Consider the following 19,197-nt stretch of genomic DNA (forward strand, 5'->3'; position numbering starts at 1 on the left):
AGAATAACGAACAGTATAGTGTCTCCTAGTAGTACAGTTTAACTGCTCAGCTCCTATTAGTTGCACTATCTTCTCCAACACTGAAAGGTGTGCTTCGACATATCGGATCAGTACATTCGTTTGAGCCTAACTTTCACATAGAAGACGAAGAAGAAATGGTCAATTGGGTGATGACTCTGACTCTCCAGCAGTTATCAATTTAAAGCGCAGCTCGGCACTGTTTCTGCTGAAGACGAAGGAAGTAAACAGAGTTACTCAGTCAGCCCTAAATCACATCGTAGAAGGCGTAACAGAACTGTTTCATTCCTTTGCTGGAAGCCCTGAAGTAAGACCCTTTGAAGGATTGGAGACCCCTTTCTTGCAAGAAAAATTTTTCAGAGAAGAGTTCAATTTATTAACATTATTCTTAGCTTCTTAGCTGTTACCACATCTTTTGTAACTCAGAATCCAATTGAACGAAGACTTCAATTGAACGAAGACTTGGCCAAAAACGCAAAAAAGTTAAAGTGAGCTGGCTCTGTACTGGATTCCCTTCGATGCATGCTTATTATCGAAGCCCATTATCGAAGCCCAACATTTTGGAAGAGGTGAGGAAGTTTTCTCACCTCTTCAATGTACATAATATACACAAGATGAATGATGGCCAACTGGGTGATTATTGTGATGGGGATGCCTGTCTAGCTCATCCGTTATTCTCAACTGATTTAGAAGCTTTACAAATCCTGTCTTCTTTGATCCATTGGAAGTTGCGAATCCACTGGGCTCATAATTATACAAAGAAACACAAAATTGGTGAGTATTCTTTCACTGTATAGATACTTTGGCGAACATATCTCCTCACTGTCGATCCTCTTTGGATATGATTCAACTTTTGGGCGTAGTGAAGTCTGTTGATGTCGCCGCATAATTATGGTGTCGATGAAATTGTGAAGCCAATTCATGATGGATGTTGCTAAACTAGATTCAGTAGGTGCTTGTATATTGCAACTACCGCATTAAATTCATATAGCATTAAATTCATATAGGATGAAGGGGTGGACTTCATTATCGGGGACCATACCTACAACTTTCGAGGATCCCTCCCAGCTGATAACCAATATATTGGTGGTTACAAGGCACTTAATAGAGCTACAAGGAAATGTCGGCAATGTAGGCAATGTATGGCAGTGAAGGACGATATGCGACCAAGGTGCGTAACTATACTTGTGAAACAGTGTATTTGTACATTATGCTACTTTACTTCCGTTTTTAGCTACAAATTTCAAAGCACGTTCTCGTGTGACACATCAAGAGCACTGTGCTATGCTCGAAAGTGAATGCCCCGAACATGTCGCAACTACTTATGGCGATTCAATCCTGAATACATCACTGAATACATCACGTTACTGAAGGGCTACCTCCGGATTGCATGCATGACATTCTTGCATGACATTCTTGAGGGAACGCTGCAGTTCGAAATCAAGGAACTGCTCAGGTCATTGATTGCTGAAAAACATATCAGTTTGGAAGATGAACTCTTCGCGTATGATCCCTGCAAGCCCAGTCCTATTTCACTCTCTGAGACAGTCTACTGTTGTTCAGTGTGAAAATTTTGTGTGGCAGCATCTCAGATGTGGTGCCTGGCCCGGTTGCTGCCACAGTGACTCTATTCCAGAAGGTGAATGTCATTGGAAGAATTTTTTGCGGCTGTTGAAGATTGTTGATTTGGCCTGTATACTGCTGCCTACCTCACATACCTCATTGAAGACTATCTGCTAACATTTAAGGAGCTCTTTGCAACATCATACCTAAGCAGCATTACATGGTCCACATTCCCCAATGGTCAGTATGTTTTGTGCTTCATTGTACATGATCATGTAGGTGTGGGCCGATGACAAGATATTGGTGCATGCGGTTTGAGGCAACCACTTCAAGGATATTTTTGGATCCCCAAATCAATAGCATTAAGGCATCAGGGTTAGTCCTGTTATACCAATGCTAGTATTGTAGGAAACGGAAATGCGTTCAGCACTGGCCCAGGTAAAGTGTGTGCATTAATTAGAACAACTTTACATTAATGTTTTATACCCTTCTTGCTTCTTGCTGTAGTGAAATCAGTTGAAGTTGACGAACTGCCATAATTATGCTTTACAGTTAACAGTTTTGTCTTGCTGTGCCAGCTATTCAGTAAGTGTCAAAGTTACATATTTATATTAAGCCATCCTATTATTTTTGCAGAACCTCCTGGATCAAAATAACGTGTCGTCGTCGTCTCCATTGTAGAATCTACCTGTATGCCAGTGTTTGGAAAAATCTTATCCATAGTTTTTTCAGAAGTCACAAAGTGCCACTTTGTTGCTCGAAACTGACTCGAAACTGACTCTTTTAATCCCCACTTTAATGCTTATGAAGCCAACTCCAATAACTATTTGTTGTCAAACAGACTTAATTGATCATCATGTTTTGGCCATGTATCAGGTTTCTAATTTTCATTTGGTACCACTGAAGTATTCTTTACCTGGGTGTATTCTTTACCTGGGTGTTAATTTCATTGAAGCATAATTTTGTGCTGCAATTCTACACTTCAAGGTAAGTAGTTTAGAGCAGTTTAGAGCAGAATTGAACCAATTGTATTTAGTTGTCAAAGCCTGGTGTAATTTTTACCAACTACAACCAAAAATTGGAAATTTTGTTTTGATGCTGCCAAAATGGAAATGTCAGTGCATTTGCTTTCCTCTGCATTTGCTTTCCTCACCATATTTTTGTGAGTGCATGTATCTATGATAATAATTAAAAGGAGAGTCGTCCCATGTAACCACCAAACTACATCCGATTAGTTTTGTTTATTTCAATATTTAACTAGACTCTACTCCGTAACAAAGTAATAAACATTACGAAATGTCAGTGATCGCATTATACACAGGCCCTCCCCTCAATGTCTGAATCAGCCACCCAAGGCAAAGGTGACGATTTTATAGGTGTGTACTATACTAATTCATGTACTATACTAATTCACAAACTTCCTCACTGCAGTGGCCTTGTATATGAACTACAACAACAGGTGAACAATAATATTTGGTGGAACTTGCTAAGTTTAGAGAGGTAAACGCAGCTGGAAGAGTCGTCGACGTTGATGGAATTTGTGACATTTTAAAGGACCCTATAACAGGAGTGAACACTTAATATAACAATTGCATGTGTACTACACACATTTGTATGTAGTCTCTTCTGACTTTAAGATTCTAACAATAAATAATTTTTTTCAAAGTTATGTCTCCAGTAAAAAAAGTCAATAGTTAGGTCAAAATAGCACACTTTCTGTTCTCATCATTAATGCAGTGCATGTGTTTTTGTTGAAAAGTTGGCATATCATAGACCATAGACAGAGTAGATCTCTATATATGCATAGACCAAATATATGCATAGACCAAGTATATAGTTTTCTTCAGCGTCTTGAAACTTGATTTAATCGAGCAGTTCTTAGTTTTTGGACAAATTGTTCACCTGTTGTTGTTAACAAGGCCACGCACACAAGGCCACGCACTGCAGTGAGGAACAACAAGCAGTGAGGAACAACAAAAATGTGAATCTAAGACTTAAAGTTGAATACTTATAATACAGTATATATAGTATATTAAACTATCACCTTGGGTGGCTGAAATTTTCATTGAGGGGAGGGCAGTCAACAGCCTGTGTACAATACATTATGATGATCACTGACATTTCGTAATGTTTATTACTTTGTTACGGAGTAGAATCTAGTTAATACTGAAAAACTAAAAATACATCGGATGTCTCTTTTTAATTATTATCATACTTCACAAAAATATGGTGAGGAACTGACATTTCCATTTTGGCAGCATCAAAACAAAATTTCCAATTTCTGCTTGTAGTTATAAAAAATACACCAGGCTCTGACAACTAAATACAATTGGTTTAATTCTGCTCTAAATTACTTACCTTGAAGTGTAGAATTGCAGCACAAAATTCCTTTATCTATGCTTCAATAATAGTTTTGAAATTTAACTTGAAGTGTGCTTTGTTTAGAGTGGAAATATTGCATGCAAGCGCATAGTTGTGGTGAGAGTTTACGGCTGCTATTGTGCAAAAGGTATTTCAAATTGGCTGCCTGCTTTATTTTAGTTGCTTTGTATGACTCAAAACATCATTTTGCAGAGATCAAATTTTTTGTGTAGGTTGCTACTTGGAAGTGACTCACTCGTTAAAGAACAGGCTTTTAGTGCGACGATTATGATTTCAAGCGAAAAGTAGACGGACAAATCAATAGAAGACTTCATATAGAGCAGTTATAAGCTATCTAAATGGTGTTTTAAACCTCCGCATAAGCTGCTTTCATAATTGTACAGTATCAGCTGCAGAGAAGTTGTGGGGGGAGTGGCAACTGTCATGTGATTCTGAGTACTTGACCTCGAAAATTACTGCACTTGCGCAGGCGGCAATTATTATTATGTGCAGCTTGCAATTGCAAAATACTATTGTTCAGAGCTAAAGATTCAGTTTATTAATAACAAAAACAGAACATTGATAACAATTATATGGAACAATTTTTCATCTCTTTGCTAGCATGCTCTCCAGCACTGCACACTCTCCTGCAATACTCCTGGTATCCATTGCACAAGCTTGAAGCAGGTACGTAAGGTGTATGCATAGAATAAAAGAAAGGAAATGTTATGGGTTTACAAGTTTTACGTCTAAAAAATGTAGCAATAAGAGCAGCTTAGTTCGAGACATTTTAATTGAATGTGAATGTGAACACTTCAGGGTGTAATCTCTCGTAAGTTAACGTAATTTATAATCCTTCTCACACAGAGCGACATGTTTACGCCAACAATAGCCCTCAAGTTTAATTGTGGGTATGCAAGAACTGCGGGAGCTACAAAGAGAGGGACACATGAACGTTGTGTGAATGTGGTAGCACGAAGGAGTGAATTCGAAAAACAATTTAGTGACATTGCTCTCCCAGATGATTTGTTTATGGTAGACAGCAAAGGGGAAACCCACTTTGACAAATATTGTAAAAAAGGACCTTAAACAGTTTTTCGAAAAAATGGAACCCAATGCTAAGGGAAGATTACGAGGCACACTTTTCATCCGAAAACTGGAAAAAGCTTTCTGTTACTGAGAAGAATAAACACTCCGTTTCAAAGTGCACAGAATGTAGCAGACACCACTTACGTCTTCAAGAGGCGTTCCCAGAACAACCTGTCTTTCAGAGTAGAACCCAGTGTCACCATCCCAACCTGAAAGGGATGAAGTTTGCATGGTACTAGGAGATTTAAACGAACAGTGGCAAGAAGGACATGGTCATTCATACCAGCAGTGTACTCTCGAGAATGGCAAATGAGAATGGCAAATTTAACACAAAAAATATCGAAAGTAAAAAAATAACAACGTGACAGAGCCCAAAAAAGAAAAATCGTGCAACATGTTAGCAAGCAGATGAGTGAAAACATTTGTTTAACGACGCTAGCTGAAGCTGAAGGGATTCAGCATACAAGCATAAACGCTTTGCGATGTCTTTCGAACTACCTCCAACCCCTAACAAGAAAATTCAGAGAATCACACATGGAGCCATGAGCATTGCTCCAATCGCATCCCACAGGAGAAACCATCAACTGGTCACAATCAGCAAAACAGCTACAAATTCCTGGAAAAAATGCAGGTCAAGTATTGAAGGAATATGCGATAAAACAAGGTTTTAATGTGCTAGACATGGAGCAAAAGAGGTCACTTCCTCCCTAGAACTAAAAAAGAGACTTCCAGGGGGTGAGATATCAACCCCATCCTTACCAACACCTGAAATTATAAATGGGAACTGATTGCTAGCGGCAAACTATCATTAGGAGAGCCACGCTCACCTCATATATTGTACATAAATCCACTTGACGGAGACGTAAAAAATGAAGAGGTGGACAGAAAGCTATCATTAATTGAAATACGGAAACAAGTACATGCGTTTAATGAGTGACCAGCAAATTCAGCAACTTACGATAGAAGAAATCCGTGAGCTTCTATCCCTCGCACACTGCCTTGTCTCACCCAGTACAACTCTTTGTGACCTTCAACACCAACTTGCTGCTCTACAGAGGACACGAACATTAGCATTCTGGCACGACCACTCTACTGTGCTCCAACAAGGTTATATTCTATTTGCTGTGAAAGTAGTGTATGACAGAGGAGTATTCCTTACAGACAACGAATGGCAAAAAAATGGTGGTTTAACAGCAACAAACATACAGGAAGAAATAGAACAACCTGTAATACACATGACAGCCCCCAGTACATCAGCACTGTCGGATCAGTTGGCTTTGATATCAGACCGACTGGAATGCCTACAAGAGCTATCGCATCCAATTATGGACGCTCCTATTGGACGCTCCTATTGCTGACCAAATTCTTTTGTGGAGACAAACCAGCCCAGCAGTTCGAGCGCGGGACCCAGGCAGGTGGCACTTACAAATGTGGAATTGTGGGTGCAAGGACAGCCTTATGCAATGCCCTCCAAGATCATTGGAATGTCTACAATCACTCATTCTAAGAGGTAAATACGGTGGACAAGCAGGAAAACTGTTAGTGGCTGAGTTACGAGACGAACTTAAAGCTAGAGGTTTTGTTACAGCAGCAATGAAGAAGCCCGAAATGCAAGAACAATTAACAGAACTGCTGAAAGGAGCACAACGGGTCCCTTCACTCCTTGTTCTTAATCCAACTCAATCTCTCAGAGACTTAAACTTAATGGACTATGAGGTGTTAGATTATGAACCATTACAGTGTCCTTTCAGATCTGAAAGGACACGCCAATAATCTACTCCAAGAGGTCCCGGGATTACTGAAACCACCACACACCACACAAAGAAACGATCACCCAAATTATTCAATCCACATTGAAATCTACATCTAGTGGTGTGCAATAATCAAAGTATCTAAAGCTTCTAAAACTGAAGGATGTACATGATACGATAAAACAGTTATTAGGTACTCTCGTAAAAATCTCACAGCTGTTGTATTTACCTGATTCAGGTCGAAATCCCAAAACTGTGTTACAGCTTTACAACGTTACTTGGCTTCATCATGAACGAACTCATCTTGAATCCTACTATCTTGAATCCTACTGCACAAGCTAGGGATAGATTATATGGGACATATCTTCACGATCTCGCTCCCACCCAGTACCATATGGTTTGCCTACGCTCCACGAACGAGAGCTCAAATCAAACACATTAGCCTACGAGCTACGAACAGAAAACCAGACAATGTTTTGACTCCTGAGTATGCAAGCCAGGAGTATGCAAGCTAAAGAGGAGACAGGTACTACTAGTACACTGACAAGTCTACGAAAACAAGCAACAATGGTTACAGAGGTGGCAAACAAAGTACCACCATACAGTGGAACAATCATTTCACAAGACTTTCTAAAGTCACGCATGTCAACGCATCAGTCTCTACTTACAAAAAGGAGAAGGTGTATGGTGGGAGACTGTTGGCAACAAATACAAACACCACCATTAAAAGTACGTGGGATCGAAGTAAATCAGCTTGGAATGCAATTTTGAGATGCAATCCTTCCCACTCCATACATTCGACTATTTAAGGATGACCAGTACATTGGTAGAAGATTATTTCCAGCTGCAACTGAAGACAGCCAAACAACAACTGCAACTATCTTTAATAGCACAATACTGAGCTGGACCCACTAATTTGACATGTGAGGGGATCTCAAATTGTTGCAATCATGAGAAACATGAAGATGACTTTGTTCCACCCAAAAAATGGAGAAGAATCCGTGAAGGGATTTCCCCATGCAGACTCTGCGCAGGTTGTCGCATCTTTATTCTTGAAGAGCTAAGAAATGTCCAGAGCACAGCGTGCAGCAACTGCACTGAATGACCTGCACGCAACCAAAGAAAAGCAAGAACCACAAAAATTGGGGGGATCTCAAATTGTTGCAATCATGAGAAACATGATGAGTTTGTTCCACCCAAAAAATGGAGAAGAATCCGTGAAGGGATTTCCCCATGCAGACTCTGCGCAGGTTGTCGCATCTTTATTCTTGAAGAGCTAAGAGATGTCCAGAGCACAGCGTGCAGCAACTGAAGAAAAGCAAGAACCACAAAAATTGGGGGGATCTCAAATTGTTGCAATCATGAGAAACATGAAGATGAGTTTGTTCCACCCAAAAAATGGAGAAGAATCCGTGAAGGGATTTCCCCATGCAGACTCTGCGCAGGTTGTCGCATCTTTATTCTTGAAGAGCTAAGAGATGTCCAGAGCACAGCGTGCAGCAACTGCACTGAATGACCTGCATGCAACCAAAGAAAAGCAAGAACCACAAAAATTGTTCCGGATCCAAAAAAAGATTCATAAAAAGATTCAACCTATTACAATGTATTATCACAGGCAAACACACAACATGCACACACAAGCCAACAATGACTAATTGTGACCTAATCCTAGCTGGGGAGCATAACAGTACAACCAACAAGCCTATTATTGAAAATGTCCTTACACAAGTAAACAGTACACTCAGAACATTATTATGCAATCAACTTATTATGCAATCAACCTCTGTACATGTGTACAGTGAGTAGTCAGCCTAATCGAGTAATTTTTCTAGAGTTACTAGTTAGTGTAATAAAGTTCAATAATTATGTTCACACACCTTAGCTGTCTAGGGGTAGGTAAGTCAGTTTAGCTTCATCTGATTTAGAAACTTCATTAATTACAGTAAATCTCACAAAACGTGTCTGATCAAATGACCCAAAAAACTCAAGTAGTACAAAAATCATAAGTATATAGTTCAAAGTTCAAAGTTCCTGACACTCCTCCAGTTGACTGCTGACGTAAGAAGTGTAGTTGTAAGAAGTGTAGTTGGTGCAGTCAACTACAGTCATTATCTGTTTGTTCTGAGATCCAAGCTCTCACACGGTCCCGTCCTCTTGCAGCGGCACGTCGTTGCGGACGCTCGGGGGGGGGGGGGTTCGCTTCTTTCTTCCTCTAGTTCGATTTTGTCATCCTCTTGCTCTTCTTGCGTTAGAGTAGTTGCACAGGTCTTCGAAGGGTGGTTAGTTTTCCAGCCTTGTTAGCCAATTGAAGGATGGCTCCACGGGTTTGACCATCTGCACCAGTTATGAGCTTCTGAATCTTAGCCATTTTCCAGAATCCGAATCCGGTCTTGATCATACACCATTACAATACACCATTACAACATCACCATTACAACATCACAACATCTCCAACGGTTGCATCTACAGTAGCGTTGGTTGACCCTCTCTGCCTGTGTGCATCTCTAAGCTCGAGTAAGTACTCCTTGCTCCATCGTCTCCAAAAGTGGTTCAGGACACCACTTAGGTGCTTGGCTCTCCTTAGCCGGCCGATCCGTCTCCGTCTCCAATTGAATGCTAGATCGCCTGATTGTATTTGGGCGTGATCTGGGCGTGGTTTTTAATACATAAAACAAATTGACTCGTGGTACAACAAAAAATGAGCAGTATACAGCAGGAAATACTTTCCAGAAGACACTTCTTTGGCAGTGGCAACCAAATCTTTGTCGATTCCTTTATTCTCTATTGTTTAGACTCCTGACCTGGTCAATCATGAGTCTCATGATGAGAGATACAAGGGGAGAGACAATTAACAAGAACAACACTTTTGTCAACAGGAGGAGCCTTGGTCCTACCTAGCTTGTAGTCCATTAAAAAGGGTAGCAACTGATATAGCAGAGAGACTTGCCATACCCCGTTGGGAACCAGATAAACACGTCCCTTCCCTCAAACAGGAGCTTGAGAGCCTGGGCCTGTTCTGCTATTTCTGCCATGAGAGTCAGGCCATCTTGCAAGACAACGCGTTGCATGCCATAGCTAGCTAGCTATAAATTGAGAACATGACACGGAGCTAAATTACTGTAACTTTTACGGGAGTAAAATGCCTCTACGTACACCTTTAGTATTACAGAAAAAAAGCAGGAAACAAAATGTAAAGAATCACTGCTTTTGTTTCCGGTTCCTGCCACGCCCAGATACAATATCGGCCTGGGACCGAGGCTAGGCTCTCTTCTGCAGACCACACAGCTCAAACTCTTCGTCTCCCACTTCCTCATAACATGTGAGGTTGTCGGGCAAGTTCAAGAGTCGGCGTCCTACTAGTAGGTGTGAGGGTGTCAGCGGCTCTTCGACATCATCCGACTCCAGGTAGGACGAGAGTTGATAATCCCTTCAATCTCCACAATCGCAGTGTGCATTTCGTCAAGTGAGAATCGGGCTCAGCCTACAGTTTTTCTCAGACATCTCTTGGTAGACTTTACCATCCTCTCGAAAACTCCACCCCACCAGGGGGCTCCCTCGAGATTGAAAACCCACTCAACCCCAAGGTTGGCCAGATAGTCTTAGGCTGCCTTGAAAGTTTTGGCATTGTCAGAGAAAATCCTTTTAGGAAAACCACGTCTCGCTTTAGTGCTCGAATAAAGTGCTCGAATAAAGGGGTTGACATATCACATACAATCTCGAGATGAATTGCCCGTGTAGTGAACAGACAAATCCAAACCTTCTGTTTCCCAACGTACATAGGTCCAGCATAATCAACAGCTGTATAGGAGAACGGTGGGGCCTCATTAACTCGGAAAAAGGGAAGAGGAGGAGCGGGAGGGGGCTTGATAGACCTTCCTTCGTAACGTCTACAGTTATGGCCTTTACGTTGATAATCCAATACTTGACTCGAACTTCACCAAGTGTCTCCCTCACTCCATTGTGCTGGACTCTTCGGTGTGCAGCCTGAACCAGAAGTGTCGTAAAGGTATGCTGCTTGGTGAGAAGCACAGGGTGTTTAGTTGAGAATAAGATGTCAGCATTTTTCAACCTTCCACCACATCGGCCAAATTCCATCGTCATCCAGCCAAGCTGTGTCTTCCAAGTGGTGAATTTAGGGTTTTCTTCAAAGGTGCACTGACAGTCACGATCGTTCTGCTTTGGAAAGTACATCTACGGTAAGTTCAGGGGTGTCAGCTCTCCTAACTTGATGACGTATGCAGTCACGCGAATGAGCTTGTGGATTGAGCTTTGATTTCAATAACATTGCTGATGCGATGTGGCAGTGGGGTGGCCAGCAGACTATCGCTCAACTTTAGAGGAGGACTTGAGACAGGGCTCTGGGATATTCTCTATTGAAGGGGTGATACGTGGAGATTCAGGGATCTTGAGCCAATCGGGTCCATACTTCCATACTTGGCTAAGAACCAGCTCTGTCGGCGTCAACCCTCTTGAGGGAAGGTCGGCAGGGTTCTCTTTCCCAGGACAATGACTCCAGCTTTCTATCTGTGTCAGCCTTCGAACTGTGTCAGCCTTCGAATCTCATCAACCCGATTTTGAACAAAGGGCTTCCAGTCCTTCCCAGTGCCTATGATCCAAAAGAGCGCGACTTGTGAGTCGGTGAAGCATCTTGGTTCTGCTAATCTCGATCTTCCAGATAGGGTCTCCAGTGACGTTAGAGATCAAGCATACAGCTGACAGCAATTCAGCTGACAGCAATTCCAGCCTTGGTATGGTCACAAGTTTCAACGGGGACACTCGAGTCTTCGATACAACAAAGAAAGGGTATGCAAGGCCTTCGTCCTCTTCCACAAGGTACACAACAGCTGCATAAGCAGTGATTGAGGTGAGGCATCACAGAATCCGAATAATCGATACAATTTCGACTCACTCCTTGGACCTTGGAGGCAGCACCTCGGTAGCGTGATCGTTGGTGCCCCTCTCAACTGCTCCACCAGTTTCGTCCATTTGCTCAGCAGGTCTCCATCCAATGACTTATTCTTACATAGCTCTTGCATAAGAACTTTGAAGCGTATGGTGACCGGGTCGTAGATCCTGCCTATCAAGCTAATTAACCATCCTTTTAGTTGGCTGTACAGGGATACCAGAGTCCGTCACAGCATCAAAGCGGAATAACAGCTGGTCAAGTGAAACGTTCTAATGAACACCAAGAACCTTTTGTTCCTCAGGGTGTTTGTTTGGTCCCGTGGGGAGAGTAGCCTCAACATAGGACTCGTCTGCCTGGGCCACGTTACATGGGTTAGCTTGCTTACGGGTGGCTTCTTGAACATCAACTAGGGTTTGCAAAGCAGTGGCATTCGTGGTAAACTTCCTGAGGTTAAAGGAACCATGGCTTAAAATGAACCATGGCTTAAAATTTCCTTCGAACGAGCGTATAGTCGATCAGCCCCACAAACAACATCGTCGACATACATTGACTGAGCTAGTGCCCTCACAACTTCAGGATGAGACTCTTCGTACTCTTCAATGTGGTGCTAATAGTAGCATTGAGGAGAAAGGGACTGGCTGATATTAAAGTGACAACCTCGGGTTCGCTACAAAAAGGGTTTTTAACCCACAAAAACCTTAGTGCTTCACGATCATCAGGGTTCACGGAAATCATTAAGAATGCCTTTTCAATATCGGCAATAAAGGCAACCGGGTAGCATCGGAACCTAAGCAATATCTCAAGGATCTTCTGATTGAATTTAGGGCCAGTATGCAAACAGTCGTTTAAGGAGGGGCCACGTTTAAGGAGGGGCCACTTGCCCGGGCACCTTAGTGGTCTCCTTATCCTGTCGAATCACTGCGTGGTAGTGAGTTGTTCTTGGGGCTACTTCAGAGTCTTTAACTTCTTCGACTATGCCCTGTTCAAGCTGATCTTGGATAATTGAGTGGTATTCTTGCAATACTTTCTGGTTTTGCTGCAGTAAACCGTTCAACCTCCTTCAACTCAAATTGTAGTTATCCGGGAGGTCCTCACGCCATGGAAGAGAAACTTCGTATCTTCCATTCTTTAGCTGTAAGGTACTAGCAAATCGGTCACACACAGGGTCACTCAACGGTTGTTCAATCCCAAAGGTTCCCAAAAAGACTTCATGGTATTGTCAAGCTCCTTATTGGTAATGCCTTCCACCCTCATGGTGTGTGCAGTTACGAGACTTACGGCATGCTCCTTCTGGTCAGCCGCTCCACTCGGTCCACTCCGTCCAGACAGCACCCATCCCAGGGTCATGTTAACTCCGGTATCTCCTCGCATAGTTTATCCAGTGACGAACTCCCAGTAAAAATCTGAGCCAATAAGCAGATCAATGCTCAGGGCTGGCTCTTGGCGGACCTCCGCGAGTTCCAATCGAGAAAGATGACTTGAGTGGGTTAAGTAGGCCTGTGACATCACTGGGTCACAAATGAGTTGTTGATGGCCACTACGAACTACAAGATGCACTACTTCACAGTTTTTAGGCCTTCCCTTCTTGGAACCAAAAGCAGCAATAGACAAATATTGTTTATTGTCGACGGGGATAGCAAGGCTGTCCTTTACCCGCTGGGTCAAGTATGATTTCTGGCTTCCTCCGTCAAATAAAATTCCCACTCTCAGGGTGCGAGAGGGATCTCCTGGACGGAAAACTTCGGCCACTGCTGTCTGCAGAAGAACTGTCTGGTTGGAGTTAGCATACAGCGACATGGTTGTTTGGCCACTCGGAACGGCAGTCGAAAAAGCCGGGGCATGGGGATTCAGCTGATCTGTAGAGGGGTTCGTTACATTTAAGGTCGCGCCGTCACTGGTTGAAGGTGATTGCTGACCATTGGGTACTCGTTCAGTCAGTCGATTGCAAATGCTGGAGTGATGTCGACCCTTGCAGTTATGGCAGCGGCCTTGAGAACGTCAATCGCGAACGAGATGTCCCTTCCTCAAACATGAAAAGCATCGGCCACTACGGCGTAGGATGTACTTCGATTTGGGGCACTATACTGCAGGTGCCGGGCGAATGGAGTTGATTGCAGTAACAGCATGGAGTATTCAAACTAGTTGTTCTGACACGGGGACCGTCTGTTGGTGAGGCCGTTCAGCTACCGTCTATGCACCGTCTCTGCCACTAGCCACGGTAAGTCAGTGATGCAGGCCCACTTTTCCTGTGATATACATAGTATACATGATATATATATATGATATATAATATATGACAGGCTCTAGGAAAACCGAACTTTTCTCGCAGATAGTCAAATCTGAAAACCTGTCGCGAAAATACGCCCACCCTTTTCTGCAACAACTTTTCGAAATAATGCGGAATTAATTTGTGCAAACTCAGCAAAAAATTTTTTTTTTCATATTTCATTGATAGCAGTTACCATACACCATATCTTTTTTGTGAAGTCTATATATAATATCAGGAGTACATGAATAGGAGAACGTGTTGTTATCTCAATGTGTCATGCCACGTCATACTACATGTGTAAAATGGCCACATCTCAAGTGGCCTACAACCACAATCAAAACAGTGTGGTTAATTACATACATTGTGCAAGCACACTTGGTAAGCTCTTGCACAATATGAAGAAAAGCAAAGAAACATAAACACAGCAATTAAAGCAACTGTGATATTAAAGCAACTGTGATAGAAGTTGCCAAAAGCGTGAATAAAATAATCTAGCATTGGTGAGAAAATTAACTAAAGTAGAGAAGCTACCACAACTAGAGATGTACCCTGAGAGAAAACAAGGTTTTTAATAATTATAATCTCTAAGAAACAGGATGATGGCTTGGTGAAGCTTGCAGACTGCCTGTGCAATCAATACAAACAATTTTACATAAAGTGTAAAGGCAAAGATGCATACTTAAATTTTCAAATTCAGTGGTACGATTTCCTACGTTGCATTGCATCTGGGGTAGAAATAAAGCTCTCAAAAGACTCACAAGTAATCGACTCAGACTATGAAGAAACTCCTACTTTTAGTGCTTGGGCATCCCTTGTTACTGCTGTGTCTCTCAAGGTTGACGTTGTTTTCCTCAGACACACAACTTGCAATATTCCATGACATTGCAAGTAAGAGATGGAGCAACTTTAGCAGCTTGTCACACCTCTAGTTTAGTTCTCTCTATACACGGTAACCTGGCACCACACACAATGCTAACTGCTTTGCATTGCATCAAACATGTTATTCAGCAAAGATTAGTTACGCCAAGTCCGTCTTTTTCTAAGGTCTAGATGATATTAGCTGAGTAGATCTAGATCTATGCTATTCTCTAAGTCTTGTATATAGTTTCAGCCTAGCCTGCACATGCACTTCACCTGCACATGCACTTCACTCTTGTTGACAATTTCTACATGTAAGTGAGCCTACCATGCAGCCATACATGGTCATGTGTAGACAAAGTAACCACAGTTTACACGTGTTTGTGACGTAGTGAGATAATAACGATAATAACCAATTTATATGGTGTACATAGTAGTTGCTTACTCCTATTCATGTACTCCTGATAATATTATGATACCATTAATAATTATGATAATGCTAACACAATACTCAATGAACCTAATATTATATAAAGTTATTGTAGTCAGTCAGTGTCACTTTCATCCTCTGAAAACGGATCAATCTCGTCGACATCATTGCTTTCTGGTTCATCCTCCGACAGTTCTACTTCTTTAGCATCCACTCACGAGATCGTCTTGTGGACTAGCGTCTCCACTTTCCAGGCAGTCGACACCCAGTTCAAGACATCTTGCCTAGTCGGCTGTTTGAGGTTTCCTGCCTTTGTGAGCGCTCTATCTCCCTGTCATCCATTCTTGCCAGCTTGCTTTCATCGACTCCTTGAAGGGCTTGTTTATGCACTTGTCCATTGGTTGTACAATTGATGTGCATCCACCTGGAATTATCAACACATCAGCATTGCAGCGGTCATTAGCTGTCGTAATGTGTACTGCAGATTTGTGTGGTGAATAACTGTCCAGAATTAAGAGGCGTCGATCATCTTTTCTCTTCACTACTTGCACAAGCCATCGATGGTATTCTTCAGTTGTCATCCAACCATTGGCAGAGGCCTCAACTGATGGGATACTCAACTTTTTTCGGATTCTTTCTCCCAAAACTCCTTTTCGCTCTTTGAATATAATCACAGCGGGAAGCTTCTCTCCTGCTGCAGTAGAAGCAAGAGCCACAGTAAAGCCTCTCTTCTCAGCCTTTGTCGTCTTTATGCGAATTGTCTCTCAAATCATTGGTTGGCATGTCAAATCGGCACATTGTTTGGTCCATATTTATTATTTGGGATGGTTGGATGTCCTTGGCTTTTCTTAACCTTATAATTGACACCCGAAAGTCATGAATTTGTTCAGCAAAATCAGCAGGCACCTTCTGAGAGCTGTTGGTTCCACACCTGATTCCAACAGAGTGTCGTCGCTTCCAGTTAAGCAGCCAGCCTGGACTTGCTTTAAAATTTTGAAGGGCAAGTCCTTCGGCAATTCTGATGGCTTTCCTCGATAAATCGAGGTTTGTGACCACTCTTCCTTGCGCTCTTTCTTCCTCCAAATATTGGAACAGGTTTAGCTCCAAATCAGTTGAAAGCGGCCTTCTTCCACCACCTATCTTGCGACGCTTGCCTTGGAACCGACACAGTTGGACTTGAGGTCTTTGTACTTCTGGTCCCATTCCCGAACACATTTTCTATCGATTTTAAATTCTCTTGCTGTCTTGGATAAGTTGTGGTCAAGTTGTGGTCATTCTTTCGCAGCCAATCGCCAATCGACAACCATGACTTTGAATTCGACAGCCAAGGAGTTTGTCGAGTTGGTACAATGCATCTTTCCAAGAAAATCACCTTCTTAAATACATCAGATTAAGCACAAGGATACATGTACTTAGGATCAAATACTGAGGATCAAACTGTAATTAGCCAATGAAATTGATTAATAATTATAATACTGAGGATCAAACTTCAATTGGCCAATGAAATCAGGCGCAATACTGAGAATCAAACTTCAATTGGCCAATAAAATCAATGCTTATCAGAGTGAAAATAGGCGCAATACTGGGGATCAAACTTACAGGCTAAATTACATTCTTGAAAATTTAATAGGCGCAATTTACCACAGAATCATTACCCTGCTTCTGCTTCTTCTCATCGGCATCATGGCTACCTCCTTTAGAATTGAATCCACCATTCGAGGACATCATGTATTCAAGGAGATATGGACACCACACATCAATGAGAACCTCGAAGTTACTGCTGACCATGGAAATGTTTTTGATATCCATTCTGTAGCAGCATGGAAAGGTGGACAAGTCGTCGGTCATGTTCCTAGAGAGCTACTTTCTCCACAGAAGGAACAGTAAGATAACCTGCAAAATCACCGGGGATCGACATCGTTCCGAGATCCGTGGCCCTGCATCTACATCTGAGGGCAAGCGAAATCACATAGAGAAAAATCACATAGAGAAACTCATGACTGTTCTACATGTAGCTAGCAAAGAGACTGAAGCTAGCAAAGAGACTGAATATAAATAGAGGCTAACTCACTGCGCTAGCACTAACTCTGTCACTAACCAGCTTTTCTAAAAGCTACCACTATGCAAAAATTTCACCACAAGTATGACGTCAGTTCTGGACACGTGATAGTAATAGTAGCTGGATGATGGGCGTATAATCGAGTGAAAATACCCTTGTGCAAGAACTTCGAGGCAAAAGAGGGGATGGGCGTTTATTCAAGATGGGCTTATTTTCGCGAGGGTACGGTACTGTGTGGAGGTGCCACTATATGGAGGTGCCACTATAATTATAATTATATTGATAACTTAGTCACCTACTAGCCGATACATCAGTCATTACTTTTGTGCATCTATAATTATATCTATATAACAATGTCATAATTATTGTGATGAAAATTAGACCATAAATTATTGTATTTCTCATTTCCTCATTTATTTCCTCATTCATCATTTCCTCATTCACCCCCCCCTGGTGTGTGTGTGTAAAAAAGACGTAAAAAAGACAATGAGCAGTAGGTGTAACCAGTAGGTGTGGCACTGGAAGTTGGGACCACACCCAACAAATTTCGCCGCGACAGCGCCGCTAAGGAAACCCTGTCTCAAAAGTCCCCACCTCCTAGCTGTTTCCTCCAGTCAATGGCCACTCAATCAGTTGGCCCGACTCTACTGTTCACACCGAGTACATTGTACCCGTGGATCGGCTTTTGCATGTTGAGGCTTTTGCATGTTGATGGGCGCTCCCATCAATAGACACCCTACTCGCCCAAGCGCTTGACAACACAACGCTACGTCCCCTCATCAACAAGCGCTGTTCGGCGTTAGACTCAAGCAGTACCTCCCCAGCAAACCTGGTATGGGTGTTAGCTACTTCCGCAAGGCACGTGTACTTTGACAACTATTTCACCACTCCGGAGGAAAAGGACGGGATCGCATTAAATTGAAGATGAAGTGTACTGTATACAACAATAGTAACCCAAAATGTATTGTGGACATAAATACCATTAATTTGGTACTATTACCACGGTTACTATCTGGTTACTATCTTGTTGTGTGCGACCAAAAAATGAACTAACATTTTAGAACCCAATACTACTTTATACAAAGCAATATTACTACCAAAAGAAAGTGATAGTATTTGATGAGGATTACAGTGGAGAAGTTACTGCTTAAAGCGGCTGATATAAAGTGGACTAAGCGGTTCCAAAATGTGTCCAGTTTTGTCAAAAAATCCACAATTATCTCTACACAGCTGCGCAATGTACCAGCAATGTAAAGTGAGTGTGTTGCAAGTAGTCATTTACTTGTAGTATTATTATGTTGGGTAGAGAGAGTCAACAAGTTTGTTCATGTCTACTTCGTGATGTCTTGTCTATTCGCTTTCAGAACCGGGTCATGCAGATTACTGGAGAAGTAGTCGTCATCATTATATTAATGTTATCTCTTACACTCGAACTCAATCTTGACATTCCGTATTTTGAAATAAAGTAGCCCATCTTGAATAAACGCCCATCCCCTCTTTTGCTTCGAAGTTCTTGCACGAGGGTATTTTCACTCGATTATAAGCCCACCCAGAATGAGTAAGTTTTAGGTAAGCCTGAGCAGATATTGGTTTTGAGCAATAGCCAGATTTATCATAATAATTTTTCTTAGCTTATAGTTATCTACAGTCTTTCTCTGTAAAATCTGATGCTCTGAATCCAACGCGTTCCACCGAAGCGCTTTGTCTAAGCAGCCGCCATTACCTTACTTTTCCCAATTTAGCAATCTTTAAGTGGGCGTTTCTCAATACTGCTATTTCAGAACTTTGAGTTTCCAACGCGCATAACTTAGGCATGAAAAGAGGTATATATGAAAACTAAGCATATCGGCAATTCTTTGCTAAATCTCAACAATTGTAGCCTGCTCCAATATG

General features: G+C 42.0%; 1 protein-coding gene and 2 long non-coding RNA genes across 4 annotated transcripts; 1 reads left to right on the forward strand and 2 right to left on the reverse strand.

Moving 5' to 3' along the window:
- Window positions 1–1,203: 1,203 nt before the first annotated feature.
- LOC135333026 (uncharacterized) lies at window positions 1,204–3,220 on the forward strand. The gene is made up of 4 exons (XR_010393732.1): window positions 1,204–2,019; window positions 2,089–2,166; window positions 2,218–2,957; window positions 3,013–3,220. It is a non-coding gene; the product is annotated as an uncharacterized LOC135333026 (long non-coding RNA).
- On the reverse strand, window positions 3,126–7,874 carry LOC135333025 (uncharacterized). 2 transcript variants are annotated; one of them, XR_010393731.1, is made up of 4 exons: window positions 7,012–7,874; window positions 5,176–6,080; window positions 3,626–4,619; window positions 3,126–3,522 (listed from the first exon to the last, which is right to left on the reverse strand). It is a non-coding gene; the product is annotated as an uncharacterized LOC135333025 (long non-coding RNA). The 2 variants fall into 2 exon arrangements; XR_010393730.1 differs by having other exon boundaries at window positions 3,234–3,522; window positions 3,626–6,080; window positions 7,012–7,854.
- A 2,813-nt stretch (window positions 7,875–10,687) lies between these two features.
- Window positions 10,688–13,059, reverse strand: LOC135333120 (uncharacterized). Its single transcript, XM_064528040.1, is given in 4 exon segments — window positions 10,688–11,626; window positions 11,692–11,891; window positions 12,570–12,724; window positions 12,967–13,059. Coding segments are annotated over 4 exon segments (972 nt in total). The 3' UTR covers window positions 10,688–11,102.
- Window positions 13,060–19,197: the final 6,138 nt, after the last annotated feature.

Source organism: Halichondria panicea, chromosome 3 (genome assembly GCF_963675165.1).
Source record: "Halichondria panicea chromosome 3, odHalPani1.1, whole genome shotgun sequence".
Taxonomy (NCBI): Eukaryota; Metazoa; Porifera; class Demospongiae; order Suberitida; family Halichondriidae; genus Halichondria; species Halichondria panicea.